This window comes from Alosa alosa, chromosome 4 (assembly GCF_017589495.1).
Source record: "Alosa alosa isolate M-15738 ecotype Scorff River chromosome 4, AALO_Geno_1.1, whole genome shotgun sequence".
Lineage (NCBI taxonomy): Eukaryota > Metazoa > Chordata > Actinopteri > Clupeiformes > Clupeidae > Alosa > Alosa alosa.
The window spans coordinates 26,017,249-26,034,354 of NC_063192.1; the positions used below are offsets into that span (position 1 = coordinate 26,017,249).

Consider the following 17,106-nt stretch of genomic DNA (forward strand, 5'->3'; position numbering starts at 1 on the left):
ATGGCTTCTGCAGGCAGATGAGTTGACTCAGGAGTCTAGAACAGTAGACTGCCCCCCCTGCCCCCCATGTTAAATGTTCTACATGCTTTTGCATTACCATTTGGTTGTTTTCAGTTAAGCAGTTTTGTTTTCTGCTTTTATATTCTTGGTTTACTTTTTTTACTCATCAAAGCACATGCACAGATACAAATATTGTAAAAGAAATCAGTTTGTGAATTTGTGAAATATACCGTCAAAATGGCACCTTTATTTTATTGTGTCATTTATTGTTTACCTTTAACCTTTTCATAACATTATAACATGTGTATATAAACCTTTATATATATTTTCCATTAGAATTTGGAGGCAAAAATAGGGACACAAGGTGAAACAGTTGGATATTGAAACAGACCATAATATGCCAAATGCTCTTTTACTAACGAGGATTTACTAAATGTCTGTCCACAAGGTTGTAACCTGTCTAGACCTTTCCCATAAAAAGCTATCTGGTTTCAGACTTAAAATTGCTTTTCTCTGAATGTCTGAATGTTGTGTGTCACTGTTCTGTGAAATTCTAACCTTTGAATTTCTCTTTCTCTCTCTTTCTGTCTCTCCACAGACGTTTATAGTGATAAATAAAGGGAAAACAATCTACCGCTTTAGTGCCACATCTTCCCTGTACATGATCAGCCCTTTTAATGTTTTTAGGCAAATAGCTATTAAAATTTTGATACATTCATATCCTTTCCAAATGATGTTGCAACTGAAGAGTTGCTGTTCTCTTTATTACGCATGATTATTGCTGCATGCATTCCTTCCTGCTAGCTGGTAATGACTATCTAGATTTATCACTGCAAAGCAGGTCTGAGAGCTGAACAGCTACACACTATCAGACGCAGACAGTCTTGGAATGTGCAGTGAGTGCATGTTGTCACGGGGCACAGAGTATTAGCTGCCTCCAGTATGCACTGGCCTGCATGCAGTGCGTTTTCCTTCACTTCACTCGCTGCTTCTGAAGGAAACGAGGAGCTGAGGGGCGGGGTGGCTGGCTCATTCTCAGCAACGCCGTGACGCTGTCTCCGAGTGGCTTTTCTTCTCCATCGCCTTCGGCAGGCTGACCCCCCCTAGAGCGGGGAGCGGGACTACAGGGCCTTTAACCCGAAACCGCCGGCAGAAAGTCGCAGACAGTCCTTTAAAGTCAGAGACACAAAGAGACTGGCCTCACCTCAGTCATGGCGTCTCCAGAGGTTTATTGCTCCATTGACTTCTGAAATGACCCCCAACCCCCCCACCCCCCGCCCCCCCAGGACCACAACCCTTACATATTAATGGAGTGTCCATCTGTCCCTGCTGTCTCACTCCACAGGAAGTATGTCCATCACAGTAATGACTTCCTGAGAGAAGATATATGCTGAAGAGGCCTGTGGTTGCTCTTTAGCTATACTTTGGGGAGCTCAACACATTAACTATTCAGTGGCATTCTGTTTTTAAAGTTATATGTGAAAAGATAGTTGGGGATTTATTCTGAATCTGTACCACCCCCCATATTCACACAATCTGACAGAGAATGAGCCACCTGCCCCCTCCTTTTAGTTTACTAACTCTTTCTTGAAGATGAACCTAGAATCTAGAACATAGAACATAGAACCTACTAATGAAGTTCTGAGAATTTTTGAGAATGTAGAGCTGCAGACACATACTGTAGTCAGTGTGATTGGTAGTGTCAGCATGCCATGATTCTCTCTGTGTAACTAAAACAGGGCCATGACAAACGTGGCCCCAGCTTCTCAGTGTAGTGGTCTCTAGTAGACGTCTGTGCATGTCTCTCTAATGCAGAATGTCTGTACTGTACTTCTGTGAAGCCTTTAAATCTGTGTTATCTGTCTGGCTGACTTCTCCAAGTTTCCCTTAACTCCGTCCCACATTGTTCAGCATGATCATTATGTGTACTATTTTGACCAACTGTGTATTCATGACTTTTAGTAACCCTCCAGAATGGTCCAAACAAGTAGAGTAAGTACTGCTTTGTGTAAGAGCATGGACACCAAAAGTCACCATGGACGCATGTGCAGACAGCAGAACACATCCTTACTTAATGCTTGACCCCAGCTGACCCACCTGTAGACTCTGCTATATGCATGTCATTCCCATGAACAGATTCACACCGCACGCTCGTAGTTCAGCTTTATTTGTTGTATGTTTCAGTGCAGCAGAAAATTACATTTCAAGCCACACATTGGCCTCGTGCATGTATGCGTTTCCCCCTGAGATATTGATATTTTTCTCTGAAGAGGAAACAATGTGATGAGAGTCTATGAAGACATCCTACCATAGTGTCTGGCAGGGCATCTTGTTCATCACAGTGCATGGGTAGATGAGCATTATGAGTTATGACCCTGTGTTGCTTAGCTGCTGAGTTAGCTAACTAGCTTTATTCCGGCCTCTCTCTCCTCACAGGTACACATTCACGGGAATTTATACGTTCGAATCTCTTGTAAAAATCATTGCCCGAGGGTTCTGTATAGACGACTTCACATTCCTCCGAGACCCATGGAACTGGCTGGATTTCATGGTCATTTCTATGGCGTAAGTATCTCACTCACAGTTACAGCCATTTTGTGTTGTGAACAGTTTTAAATGGCCACAAATTGCAATTATAATGTAGACCATAGATGATTAGGAAGATTAGAGATGAGATATACTGAGGAGCCTGTCACAGATGACCCAAGAGGTGTTTTGAAATAGTCACATCGCAAGTTGTTTGTACTTTAAAAGAAACAATGAATAAAAAGTACTATTTTAGGACATCTTTTGTAGACAGAGAATCTAAGGAGAGACGTCTTTTTCATTTTCAGTCTTTTACCTCCTCTTTCTCTTTTCCCTTCTTTCTTTCTCTCTCTCTCTCTCTCTCTCTCTCTCTCTCTCTCTGTCTGTCTGTCTGTCTCACTCTGAGCATGCCTCTCTCTTGTGTGACAGAGTCAGACTGTTAACGGAACATTCTAGGTTCCTCTGTTGTGAAGGGGAGGAGGATTGTGTGCTCCTGTGAGCAGCGCTCGGGCTCTGACAGCTCTGGTTGCTCTCTCCCTCACTGATCTCCAACTCTCTCTCTCCCTCCTGTCTCTTCAGCAGGAGCCTACACCTCGTTTCATCCCACCTCGTGCTGCTCATAGACATTTGTAGATTTCAGCTGCTGATCCCAAACTATTCATTTTTTGTTGGCTGCCTTGTTTTGATTATTATCAATCCATTATTAAAGTATGTTTATGTAGATTGTTCAAAGACATAACAAATAGCCATTTATATATTTATATATATATATATATATATATATATATATATATATATATACACAATACATTTTTAAAGGAAAAGAACACTTTAGTGCAGCTCATGTAATACGTCTTCAGTCTAGACGGACAGTTGTCTTCATCCCACTGCAAACATGTCTTCATGTGTGGTTTGGTTTGATCCTGCAGGTATATAACAGAGTTTGTAAACCTAGGCAATGTCTCAGCTCTGCGCACGTTCAGAGTACTGAGGGCATTGAAAACTGTTGCTGTTATTCCAGGTAAGACGGTGTGTGTGGCCGCGGGCCCGGTCGGTGGGGCGGGGACTGTTGGTGTTTAGCCGTGTGTGTGTGGTGCCAGTGGTGGTGATGACGGTGATGCGCAGCGCGTAGTGTGTGTGTGTGTGTGCGCGTAGTGTGTGTGTGGCGTTTCTTCTCCTTCCCGCTCCTCTTCTATAGTGGACAGGTCTCTGTGGCGTGGCGTGAAACTCTTCCTCCTGCTCCTCCTCCTCCTCCTCCTCCTTCACCTCCTCGGTTCGGTGTCGTGCTCTTGTGCGTGTGGTTTTGTCATTTGGTGTGTCTGTGTGTGATCCTCCCTTATTTCAGATATGTAACAGAGTTTGTGGACCTGGGAAATGTGTCTGCGCTGAGAACCTTCAGAGTTCTCCGAGCATTGAAAACTGTTGCTGTCATTCCAGGTGAGACTCCAAATTTAAACACTGAGGCTGAGCTTATTTGGTTTTCTCACTCCTATGAGGGACTCTTAGTTGGTTTGTTTGTTTGTTTTGTTTGTTGTTTTTCGTTTTGCCGTTCTTCTCTCAGGCCCGCGACGCAATTAATTTGGAGATACCAGTTCACGCTTTATTTGATTTCATTTCTTTAATTTTGATTTCTCTAATTTTTTTAACGTTTTTCTCCAAAATGATCAAAAATGGTACTGATACATTTTTGATAGGCTTTGCAGTCTATGATTAATCTCAAGGCCCTCCTAAGAGTCTGCACTCTCTCCTCAGTCCCTCCAGGTTATCTATTATGAATACCCCTGGTTGTCAGAACAGCTGCTGAACCCCCCCCCCAAAAAAACAAAAACAAAAACAAAAACAAGAAAAACACCACCAGCCTCCCCTTCCCTGTTTCTGTTTCTGCTGCCCTAGCAAAACAAAGCTCTCTGGACAGCCTCACAGCAGTCTGTGCCAAGAAACATATTCCACTACTACAGCATACTATCAAATGGACACCTCCCTCAGCCCCATCAGGTGCCAGGAGGCTAATGTTTCAAGTGGACACGTCCAGGGCAAAGTAACAGCTCTAAGTGATGCCTCATTGGAATCCTCGCCTCCCTTTGTGGAGCAAAGTGTTTAGTGAGACGTCATCTCACCAATGGAATTTCCCCTTTCCAATCCATTTTAAGTGCTAGTTACATATGTACATATGCCCTGGAACACTATGTTAAACTGTATCACCCAGTACTGTAGACAAGTAGATAAGATAGGGCCATATACAGTATATATATATATAGCCTACCTTATCTGCTCATATGTATACTTACTTTAGAACAAGATACTGAAGATACTTATAAAGTAGTGTAGTGAAGTTGAAGTTGAAAGGACCAGGACATGTAATATGTCTAGTAAAATCCATCAGAAAGGCATTCCATATTTTCGGACATGCTCTGTTCTGTTCCATTGGATTCAAATTGTACAGTTCTCAGTGGAATCCCAAGGACCCAATACCTCTGATTTATTTATGAAGACTGCCAAGCCTAGTTTGTGGACATATTTTATGCTGCATGATGCTTTGGAAGTCACTTGCTTTTTAGATTAACAGTCCTACTAAGAGCTTGGCCGATTGATCTCTATGAAACATCCTTTTTCTCACTACATTCTGTTTGGTTTTGCTTGGTTTTTGGATGATTCACAGAAACAATGCACCTGAATGAAGAATAAATTCACCTAACAATTAATAATACTTTTGTCTGTAGATGTTTGTCTTTACATAAAAGAGACATACATTCAGGAAACAACAGACAACAGTTAATATATTCCCAATTAACCAGTTATTAGTAGAGGGATTCCTTTGTACTCCTTTGTACTTCGTAAATTGTGGGTAAGTTCCAGAGGAAACACTCCCAAATTCAAATAATATTTGGGCAGTATATTAAATTAAATATGATAAAGTATTGGAAAATATTAGATGTTTTACAGATTACCCCTATACCCCTAAACACGTCGAAACTGAAGGGTTGCGTTTAAGTCCATGTAGTAGTTTCAGCCTATGCACTACATATGGGGGGCATGGGGCGGGTGGATCTGGGGAAGTCCAACTGCTCCACTCTACCTGCACTCAGCTGGCTTCTCAGGGTTTACGTGAGTCCTGCCCAGGGCCTTGTGACTCCGCAAAGGTAACACAGACTCTCTTCGGTCCAGTTTTGTGTAACGGTGTAGCACTGGGTTGTGGGATGGGGGTGGTGGGGGGCAGTAATGGGTGGCTAGTGGAACCTATACATCAGACATGAATGACCCATGGAGTCCAATGCAGCCACAGGCTAGCATTGGCTCAGCGCCGTTCCTTCCTTCAGCCTTGGCGTTTAAATGCCCTGCATGCCATCTCACGTGCTCCTCCGCCTCCCCTCCTGCCTGCCCATCTTCTTCTTCTTCCTCTCTCATTGGCCCTCTGTTGTGCTGCAGTATTTAGAGGCGAATGGATGTGGAGTTTCTTCAAGACTGTTTCTGGGAGTCCTCCCCTCACCAAACAGGGGTGCCTGTCACCCAACGGGGTGATCACCTTAAACAGCAGGCACTAGCAGCGACATCCAGACCAGGTGGCTGCTACATGAAGTCAACACTCATGCCGTGTTTATACTGAAACTAGGGAAACAAATTTAAGGACAAACTCAGTTAAGACATTAAAGGATCTAACTGCAGATGATTTGTGTAATTCTCCCCCCAAATAGTGTCACCATTATCTGTCTGCCCTGAGGGAGTTTGCAACAGCAAAAAAACTAATTGAATTTCTGGGTCTTACTCAGTGAGGAATGTCTTTGGCCCTCTCCCAGATTTGATGCTGCCTGAAGTAAATTAACTTCCAGTTAGAAGGGGAAGGCTCCCAAAGAGAGTTTTTGGGGACCGTGATTGTTCTATATTGTGGGGGTTGTGTATCTCTGTCAGACCTTTGAAAATAAAAACATTGGGGCCCAGGCATGGTCACAGCCCACCAACACATACAGTACCTTTATTATTCTAACACCACATACGGTATATGCTGCACACTGAGACAAACATCGGTGGACAGACGTAGCTGCTAAAAGGCACAACCTTACAGGGGCCAGGCACAAATATTGCCAGAATATTGCCAGAAGTCTTTTCTTCATTTTTGTAGCCAAGCTACAGTTTGTCAACATAAAAATAGCATGTTTACCAGCGAAATGGCCGTAGGGTCACTGTTGTTTTACCTTGTGCAGCAATTTTAACGTTCTATTAGTTCAATGACAAAAATATGTAGCGTTACGGTTACATGGGTTCCTCTAGGCAGGGATTGCTGAATGACCATTGCTTATCAGCCTTGTGGCGTTCTTGCTTGGCCCCCGAATAATAAAACTGATTTCACTCAGTGACACTTGGTTCTACAGTGTATCCATGCTGTGGCACAAACTCCACTCACTCAAATGGCACTCATATGAAACACAAACACCATGCCTGACCCTAGCTGTCCTGCCATAGCAGCCAAACAAATGTGCAACTGCCCTTGTTCCTCTGTGTGTGTGTGTGTGTGTGTGTGTGTGTGTGTGTGTGTGTGTGTGTGTGCGTGTGTGTGTGTGTGTGTGTTGCACCGCAGGTCTGAAGACCATTGTGGGTGCTCTGATCCAATCGGTGAAGAAGCTGTCGGACGTGATGATCCTGACGGTGTTCTGCCTGAGTGTCTTTGCCCTGATCGGCCTGCAGCTCTTCATGGGCAACCTGCGGCAGAAGTGCGTCATCTGGCCTCTCAACGGCACCACCACCTACCTGTCCAACGGCAGCGTGGGCTTCAACTGGGACGAATACATCATGAACGACAGTGAGGAGCCACACGTGCACCTGTCATGCACACCTAAACCTGCATCCCATTCAGGGATGGACACACACACATACATACATACACACACACACAATAAATATAACACACACAAACAAATTTGTCCCACCAGACAAAACAAAAGTGTTTTATGCATATTAAAAACAAAGAACAAAAAACAAAGCCATGCATTGACTGCAGGTGTGCATTAACAACAGTTTATTAAACATTACTTAATTGTGTCACAAAAAAAATACATTCCACGTGATTAATAGCTTCAATCTATCCGTCCCTTTTCATGGACCCCGCTATTCTCTTACATTCACACACATTTATTTCAGTTCACTAACACAAAAGTCCTTATGCAATTGGCGTAATGCCACTATCACTTTCATAATACTCACACAAAACATGTTTAACCTATGTCACTCATAGAGTGACTGAAATCTGCATAAACTAACTGTGTAATCTGACACTAAATGCCACGTGTCTGTGATACTGATACAGAAATGAATAAAGACAAGACAGAAAAGCATGTCTTGTAGCCCGGCCTGAACGCTTATCAACTGAATGAATATATAAACCTTGGTTAATAAGTGGGAAATTACAGTCTGCCCTACCACAATATAGACACAACCACACTCACCCATCAATGACACAACAGGCCTGTACACAAATGGCAATGTACACAACAGGCCTGTACACAAAGTGGTTTGATTTGGATTAAGTATAGACCCTTTCAACAATAAAAACAAAGAGAGTTCCATTATCAGCATCATAGTTGGCTCCACAAGACTTCCTTTTTAACATTCCATATGTTATCTTAATGCAGAGGAAGTAGATTGGGGCCCAAATGGAACGTTCAAGCGTTGTTTTTGTTTTTATTGCTGAAAGGGTCTATACTACTGCATACAGTATTCCTGTGCTCACGACGAGAACAGTACTTAAACATCACTTCACTTCAGTTCTGAAGACACCTCACACATACTTGACCCCACGCCACTAGACTACGTATATCATGTCAATGATGAGCATAATAGGAACACCGTGGGAGAAGCCTTTGACTCCTTAAGTACACTCAACTGTTGTGATTCATGGACTACTTTCCACAGACCTGGTTGATGCAAGGCATCCTGTGGTGTGGTTAAGAGCCGGCTCGTTAGCTTAACGCCCTCCTTGTGCTCTTTCTTCTCTCCCCAGCCAATTTCTACTTCGTGCCAGGGCAACTAGATGCCCTTATCTGCGGCAACAGCTCAGACTCTGGGTAAGTGGTCCCCCAATAAAATTCCCTTCAAAATCAAGCCATTTTTTGCCCTTGACAAAATAACAACCAGCTTATTTAAATATATACAGTAAGTTCTATATGATGGACTGGACTGATGTCCAGGGTCATAATAAATCCAAGGTCATTTGATGCACATGGAGCAAACATACAAATAAAACAGTTTTTATTACCTGCAAAGATAGTCCATTTGGTTCAATCAAAATGTCCTCTAATTGAAGACATATAAGCTAGGAGCTACATTTGTAGCATGGCTGTAAAGACTGGCCCAGAGCTAGCGCTGTGTTTGCCAGCCAGAGAGGGCGTGAGCTGAATTCTGCCTCATATCTAGCTGCCATGGTGGCTAAATCACACGCGTCTGCATCCAGGGCATTTCTTTGTTCTTGACACTGCTATAAATATCTTGACAGAGTCTCCCTGCTGATAGAATAATGCCGAGTCATTTTGGATGTCCCCTTCCTCCATGTCCTCTCTCTCTCCCTCTCTCTCTCTCTCCCTCTCTCTTTCCCTCTCTCTCTCTGTCTCTCTCTCTCACTTTCTCCCTCTGCCCCACCCCTCCTCTCACAGTCGCTGTCCTGAGGGCTACACATGCATGAAAGCTGGGCGCAATCCAAACTACGGCTACACCAGCTTCGACAGCTTCGGCTGGGCCTTCCTGGCCCTCTTCCGCCTCATGACGCAGGACTTCTGGGAGAACTTGTATCAGTTGGTAAGAGCCAGACTTCCACCCCCACTGATTTGATAAATAGCCACTGTCATTTCCGGCGCTTTGAGCTGTTTGGAGTGTCGATGTGAGGGATGAGGAGGCCGAAGTTGTCTAGGGTGTTTTTGAACTGTTGTGCCGAATGGGTCGAATTGGTCGAATGGCTTGAACTTTTTAGTCTGTTTGGCGTTAAGACACTGTTCTATATCATAGCATAGGAACTATTCTACTGTATGGTGTAATTTCCAATCTCATCACCACACTGCACCACACTCTCACACGCCACACAGTCTTTTCATTCTTTTATCTTATATGTTCTCATGTCATTCACACACTTCCCACCAGGAAGATACTTTCCCTGTTGAGTCATATTGAAGTGTAAATGTCATATCTCACAGCACACCATGACACAGCATTGGAAACACAGTCAATACATTTACCAGTTTCCCTCACCACAATACCTCATATCATCACCTTCCTAAACTACTGGCATAAGTCACACACAAAAAAGTTAACCAAAAATGTAATGATAATTTAGGCAAGAAAACGAAAAAAAAAAAAAAATTACTTAGGCCATTTTTTTTGTAAGGTGACGATATTTCTGTTGTAACTTGAGACATCCTCATGTGTCAAAACGAAGGGTTCCTCCTGCTCCGGCCTGGTGTCCTGTGTGTGCTCTCTGCTCTCCGCTCCTCTCCCCTCTCCTCGTCTCTCCTCTCCTGTCTTCTTCTGTCTTCTCCCTTCTCCTCTCCCATCCTCTTCTCCACTTTCTTCTCTCCTCTCTTCTCTCCTCCTCTCACATCCCCTCTCCTCTCCTCATCTCCATCGTTCCTCTTCTCTTCTCTCCTCTCCTCTCCTCCCCTCTCCTCTCTTCTCTATCCTCCTCTCCTCCCCTCTCCTCTCTTCTCTCCTCTCCTCTCCTCCCCTCTCCTCTCTTTTCTATCCTCCTCTCCTCTCCTCTCCTCCCCTCCCCTCTCCTTCTCTTCTCCTCTCCTCTCTCCTCGTCTCCCTTTCTCCTTCTCTCCTCTCTCCTCTCCTCCTCTTCTCCTCCTCTCCTCTGTTCTCCTGCCCCATCAGCTGTTCTGCTAGTAATGGAGGGAACACTTACTGTAGGCAGAGCCATTAAATATTCAGCAGTGGCTTACAGCAGAGGCAACCGGGGGAGCCGAGTCGCTTAAGCCCCAGCCCTCACTAGAGCAGGGGTGCCCACAATATTTTGGCTCCTGAGCTACTTTTAAAATGACCATGTAAAAATGATCTACTCATATTAATAATAATAATAAAAATATGATATATAATAATATTTATATAATAAACATATGTTTTATATGTACTTTTATATGCAGTTTGTATATTCATATACATGTTTTGTTACATATACAGTATGGTGAAATACATTCATCACTGCATGAACATGCAGAACAGGGTTGCAAAGCCCAGACAGTAGCTGCTGGTGGACTTAATAATCTTCATGTGGGAAAAGGCTGACTCGCACAAATAATGCAGTCAGGGAGATCGCACGTTTCCTCATGTTTGAGTACTTTTCCTCTGTAAGTAAGTTCCAAAACTGTCCATGCGCCTCTCAGGCCCAGCCACTAGAGGAACTCTCCTCTCAGGCCCAGCCACTAGAGGAACTCTCCTCTCAGGCCCAGCCACTCACTAGAGGAACTCTCCTCTCAGGCCCAGCCACTCACTAGAGGAACTCTCCTCTCAGGCCCAGCCACTCACTAGAGGAACTCTCCTCTCAGGCCCAGTCATTCACTAGAGGAACTCTCCTCTCAGGCCCAGCCACTAGAGGAACTCTCCTCTCAGGCCCAGCCACTAGAGGAACTCTCCTCTCAGGCCCAGCCACTCACTAGAGGAACTCTCCTCTCAGGCCCAGCCACTAGAGGAACTCTCTTCTCAGGCCCAGCCACTAGAGGAACTCTCCTCTCAGGCCCAGTCACTCACTAGAGGAACTCTCCTCTCAGGCCCAGTCATTCACTAGAGGAACTCTCCTCTCAGGCCCAGCCACTAGAGGAACTCTCCTCTCAGGCCCAGCCACTAGAGGAACTCTCCTCTCAGGCCCAGCCACTCACTAGAGGAACTCTGCTCTCAGGCCCAGCCACTAGAGGAACTCTCTTCTCAGGCCCAGGGTGGCTCTCTTTTTGAAACGTGTCTTGTTTTTTCTCCTTCTCTTTTGGCTGTCCTCACTTACATTTGACCCTTTTGTTCCTCACACCTGCTGCCTTATTTAGTGGTCTTAGGCTCCTAAATACCTCACCTTTACTGTATCTGTTGAAGTACAGCCAGAGGTTGGTTTTATTGTCCAGTGGTATTATTTATAGTGGATAGGTGTGCTGTTTAGGGGTGAATGCTGTCTGTCTTTTGAATATCTGCAGTGGTTTACAGTAACAGTGTTGCAGAATCTGGCAGAACACATTATAGTACACACACAGATACACACACACACACACACACACACACACACACACACACACACACACACACACACACACGCACACACACACGCAAACATACAGAGAGACATATTAACCTCTCAATAATTCATTGAGGAAACCTCATGCTTTCACATTCCACCAGTACATAGTACATGGAGAGCAGAAAAGCATTAGGAGAGGGAGAGTGTGCCTGGGCTGCTTCTCCGTGTGTATGTGTGTGTGTGTGTGTGTGTGTGGGTGTATGTTTTTTCTCACATTCCGCTAATTAGTTTTTTTCGGTGGGCTGTTGATATGGGCTTGGTGTGTCGCAGTGTTGTTAGCGTTAGCGTTCTACATCCCGGCGAGCACTGCATGTTAAGACCATCCATTATTGATAGCTGAGGGAATTGTAGTGCCTTTCCAGTCGAGGTAGTCCACGCCACTCTCCTCTGCTCTCTCCTGTCCTGTCCTGTCCTGTCCTGTCCTGTCCTCTCCTCCCCTCTCATGTCCTCTCATCTCATCTCCTGTCCTCTTCTCTCCTCTCCTCTTCTCTCCTTTCCTCTCCTCTGCTCTCTCCTCTCTTGTCCTCTCTCCTCCTCTCCTCTCCTCTCTCTTGTCTCCTGCTGTCTTCTCCCCTCACTCAGCATGTTGAAATTGTGTCTGTGATGACACTGCCCCCTTCCTCAGCCAATGCTGCCAGCCAAAGAGAGAACAGAAAGACAGACAAAGAGCCACCTCGCTGGCTTGATTTGATTGTAAATCCATTTGTTGAACTGCTTCCTTGTCAAGACCGTAGATCACCTAATGCTGCTCATTCCACTAGGCGCCGGAGCCTATTAATAGAGCGGTAAAAGCTTTGGGAATAGATCATTTCAAGATCTTATGTGGAGATATTTTTAAATAAAATATGTACAGATATTTTTCACAAGCTCATATTTTCTTGTTTGGCAGCTGTAAGATAAAATACCAGCTGGATTTCGTAGAATATTTTTGCACATTTCTTTTTTCGTGTGTTTTTCCTTCTACATTTATGCTCACCCTGAAGTAACACACCAATTCACTGATAACTAGATGTACCGCATAGCGGTACAAAATATGACCGCCGCTCAGTCCTGTACATCCGTTCCGCGAAAATAAATCACACTTCAATTTGTCTCCATATTTTACTCCATCCCCCACTCTTGAAACTTTTGTGTATGCTTGTTTGGCATGCCTGAGTGTGTGTGTCTTGGCTGCACAAGAAAGTACCCTACTGGTGCTGAAAAGGTGAATAGATTGTAGAATAGCCAAAGAAGATGTAGCATTGTTATAAAACCTTTAAAATCTCTAAACAATCACAAGTAGGGCAGTTCATCACAGTTCATCCATTGCAACTGGATTGATGAAAGGTCACTTACACCTGTAGGCTACATTGTATTTGGGAAAAGCAAAAGGTATCAGCATAATGTTATTTATTTATTTATTTTTTATGTATTTATAAACAAAACATCTCTGTCAGTTCCATGCCGTTTTCAACAGCTATCAAAAACAAAGGTCATTTTTTTGGATGGATGGATTTTTTTGTGAATGTTTCTTCTTCTACATAAGATTTTAGTCATCTTTAGTTCATGTAATACTTTATTGTCAATGCACAAATTAAGTAACAGTAGTCTGAAGCGTTATTGTTAATGCACAAATTAAGTAACAGTAGCCTAGTCTGAAGCGAAATGCTGTTTTACATCTAACCAGTGGTGCAAATAACTGACATGTCCAAATGGGCCTTGATGAAATCGTAAGCTAGACTGTTCATACACATTTTAACGGGCCAAAGTTGAAAAACTTTTGTCCGTTATTGTTAGTGCAAATATAGGCTGATTCATGTTCCCTTGCATTTGTTTAACTGAGGTCCATGGCTAGTCTGGCTTTCATCAGACCAAGCTCAATCTTTTAAGAAATCAAAAAAAAAAATAAATAGCGGGCAGATCAGGCTGGGTTCACCCAGCCCTAGTCCATAGGCACCCGATATTGTTTAATTTTCCGATTGAGATATACGCGCTCTGGCTATTCTAAATGCAAAAATGCATCGGGGAGTTATGACAAAAGCGGTAACTAACAAACTAGATCCTAATAGAAAGTTGTTAGCTTCCCTAAGCTACAGGTAGGATTATAAGGTAGGCCTATTGACAACATAAATTGTCAATAGGCTATGCTGGCGACACAAATAAAATCTCCTTTGGAAACCAATGGCTTCGCCTTACAGTATCAAAGCGGGACTTAAACTGTCATATCGTGGTGAAAAAGTTGTAATAACATTCAGCAGCTCCATGAGTCAAGGAAAGCGAATGAAGTAGCCACTTCTAAATGGGACCCACTACACAGTAGCTTAAGGTGTTTTGCTAAAGCAGCCATAATGAAATGAAGGTGTCATTGTTTGGATACTTCACACCGCGTGCTTTTTAATTTCACAGACTACAACTACCAAGCTGTAATCAAAGCACATCGATTCCCCTCTCACACCCTGCACGCACTAAAACAAAATAAACAGGCGTCTCAGTCTCCCGCATGTATAGGCAAAACTGTATCAGACCGGTGTAGCGTTGGTAAATCTTCCATTGCACAGAATTTTTTGTAGCACGTGCAATAAATGACAGTCGAAAAGATACAAACAGTGCTGCTATCAATTTGCTTGGTATAACCGCATTTATAGTTTTCTACAAATGCAATCAATCAAATGCCTCCATCACTCAACCAAGCTAACGGTAACATTACCTAGGTCCTTATTGATATTACAAGATTAGCGTACCTGCAGTAAAACCAAGCATGTCGAAACATCCTTAGATTTATTTCGACTTCCAAGAAGAAATGGGAATTACACTTCATGTGAACATCGTCCTATCCTTATTAGATGTTAAAGCTGCGGTAAATTACAGTCCTTGTATGAAGGCGTCCATTGTTTTCAACCCACTTTTAACTTCCAACAAAATTACGTCTCACTGCAGCGATCGCCATCTAGTGGACAAGCGACTACTTCGCCAATACTGAAAATGCAGCCATGATGATGATGATGAATATTTATTTTGGCTTTCTTTTAATCCTACTGATTTTCATTTTTTTTTTTTACGGGGGCAAATCACAAATGAGTGATTATGAGCCAGGTTGATGTGGGCCCTTGAGACCAACATACCATAAAAGATTCACAGAGAACTGTGTCTGCCCTACCTGCCGGGGGTCCAGTCCAGCGGGGGCTGCAGATGAAAACGAAAAATGGCGGTTCCATGCTATCCATGTGGGGTACATGCTCACCAAGTTTTGTGTACCCGGTCTTTCAGTGTCCGGGGAATCCTTGTTGGTGTGCGTCACTAAATGTACACATAAATTATTTTATTGTAAGGCCCCCATGAACGAAAGTACACAAAACTTGGCATGCATTCAGAGGGTGTCATAATGATCCTACTCTTTTAATTTCGTGCAGTTTGACCTTGTCAGCCAGAGATATTGAGATGAAAACACCTCATTTTTTTGCTTTTTAATTTTTTTAACTAGGTGGCGCTATACATGAAATAAGTGGTAATGGGATGGGTTGACATGCCCCTTAAGACCAACATACAAAAAAAAAAGGTGGACCTCCTAGGCCCTACGGTTCTCGAGATATTCACAGAAAACTGTCTCCGGCCACCTACAGGCCAGTTGGTGTATAGTAACATAAATTAATTTATTGTGTGGCCCCCATGAACGGAATTCCACAAAACTTGGCGTGCATACATAGGGTGTCATAATGATCCTACACTTCAATTTTGTGCAGTTTTGACTATGTTAGGTCACAGATACCTTCAATTACACCACCTCATTTTTACTTTTTTTGTGTTTAACTAGGTGGCGCTATACATGAAATGAGTGGTTATGGAATGGGTTGACATGGCCCCTTGAGATCAACATACAAAAAAATGGTCCTCCTAAACCCTACGGTTTTCGAGATATTCACAGAAAACTGTGTCTGCCCTACCCTCCTTCGGGGTCCAATTCAGCGGAGGGGCTACAGATCAAAACGAAAAACGATGGTTCCATGCTATCCATGTGGGGTTACATGTCCACCAAGTTTCGTGTACCCGGTCTTTCAGTGTCCGGGAATCATTGGCCGGAAATTTGGGCATGCGAAAAAAAAAAAAAAAAAAAAAAAAATCTGACTAAACCTATATGACCGCCCGCTTAAGCTGTGCGGCGGTCATAATAATAATGGTGTGTGTGTGTGTGTGTGTGTGTGTGTGTGTGAGTGATGTGGGCAAGCCATCACATTTAAATACTGCAGACCCGTATCACACAGCAAACCCTACAAGCCCTACGGCCTTAAGCTTTCATGTTATGCTTTAAATCAACAAAACATGTGCTATTTTATTTCTCATCCATGACGTTAAGATCTTTCCGAAGACGTATTCTAAATGGCTGGATGTTAATGTATCACCTAGATCTGCCTTTGATAAGTGAATAGAACAGTTGCACAACATCTGTAAAATTGCAAGTGCATATGAGCATCAGTACATGCAGTATGTAATATTCAGAGTGCTTTGGATTTGTACTTGACTTAATGTCTACCATTTCTTTTGTAAATGTATTTAATACTAAATGTATTTAATACTTCATTCTCCTTTTCAGTGTTTCATCAGAAAAGTGAAAAGGTTTCCCCTAGAAGACTGTCCATGATGTTGACCAGTTTTACATATTACATTTTTGAGAGGCCTTAACCACGTTATTTAACACAAAATATTGAAAATAATTGATCAAATAGAAGACTAATGCCTATTTGTGTCCATTTGTTCTTGTTTATTGTGTTTGGAATGCTAAAATAGATCCAGTGTTGTGTTGTAATCTGTGATCTTCTGTCTGTCTGTGCTTTAGACACTGAGGGCTGCAGGGAAGACGTACATGATCTTCTTTGTGCTGGTGATCTTCGTGGGCTCCTTCTACCTGGTGAACTTGATCCTGGCTGTGGTGGCCATGGCCTACGAGGAGCAGAACCAGGCCACCATGGAGGAGGCGGCCAAGAAGGAGGAGGAGTTCACGGCCATGTTGGAACAGCTCAGGAAAAACCAGGAGGAAGCACAGGTATGTGCTTCACAGAGCAGCATGTACACACTTAGAAATACAGAACACACACACACACACATACACACACACACACAGTATACATACAAAAACATGTACAAGCCTCTCTTCATAAGTTGCTTTGAACATATACTTATGTTTACATTCTCTTCACGATGTTGAATAATCATTTCATCAGTGTTATTGTCTGTTATGCACACATTATGCATATGAAAGAGATATGTGGGTACTGTATGCAGGTCCCTACAGGGAATGTGATTTGATCAGTAACAGCAGCACCATATGTTACCAGCAGAACTAAGTT

The 17,106-nt window shown here is 43.2% G+C and overlaps 1 protein-coding gene across 10 annotated transcripts in view; it reads left to right on the forward strand.

Moving 5' to 3' along the window:
* scn8aa (sodium channel, voltage gated, type VIII, alpha subunit a) overlaps nt 1–17,106 on the forward strand; it is a 67,296-nt gene that overhangs the window by 12,434 nt on the left and 37,756 nt on the right. For 6 of the 10 annotated variants that reach the window (XM_048241514.1, XM_048241518.1, XM_048241520.1 and 3 more), the window contains exons 3-10: nt 599–717; nt 1,903–1,992; nt 2,437–2,565; nt 3,872–3,963; nt 7,100–7,321; nt 8,519–8,582; nt 9,168–9,309; nt 16,596–16,802. In XM_048241514.1, coding sequence (XP_048097471.1) covers nt 599–717; nt 1,903–1,992; nt 2,437–2,565; nt 3,872–3,963; nt 7,100–7,321; nt 8,519–8,582; nt 9,168–9,309; nt 16,596–16,802 — 1,065 coding nt within the window. Of the gene's footprint in view, nt 1–598; nt 718–1,902; nt 1,993–2,436; nt 2,566–3,455; nt 3,548–3,871; nt 3,964–7,099; nt 7,322–8,518; nt 8,583–9,167; nt 9,310–16,595; nt 16,803–17,106 lie in introns of all 10 variants that reach the window. The other 4 variants (XM_048241515.1, XM_048241519.1, XM_048241521.1 and 1 more) reach the window with 1 other exon arrangement.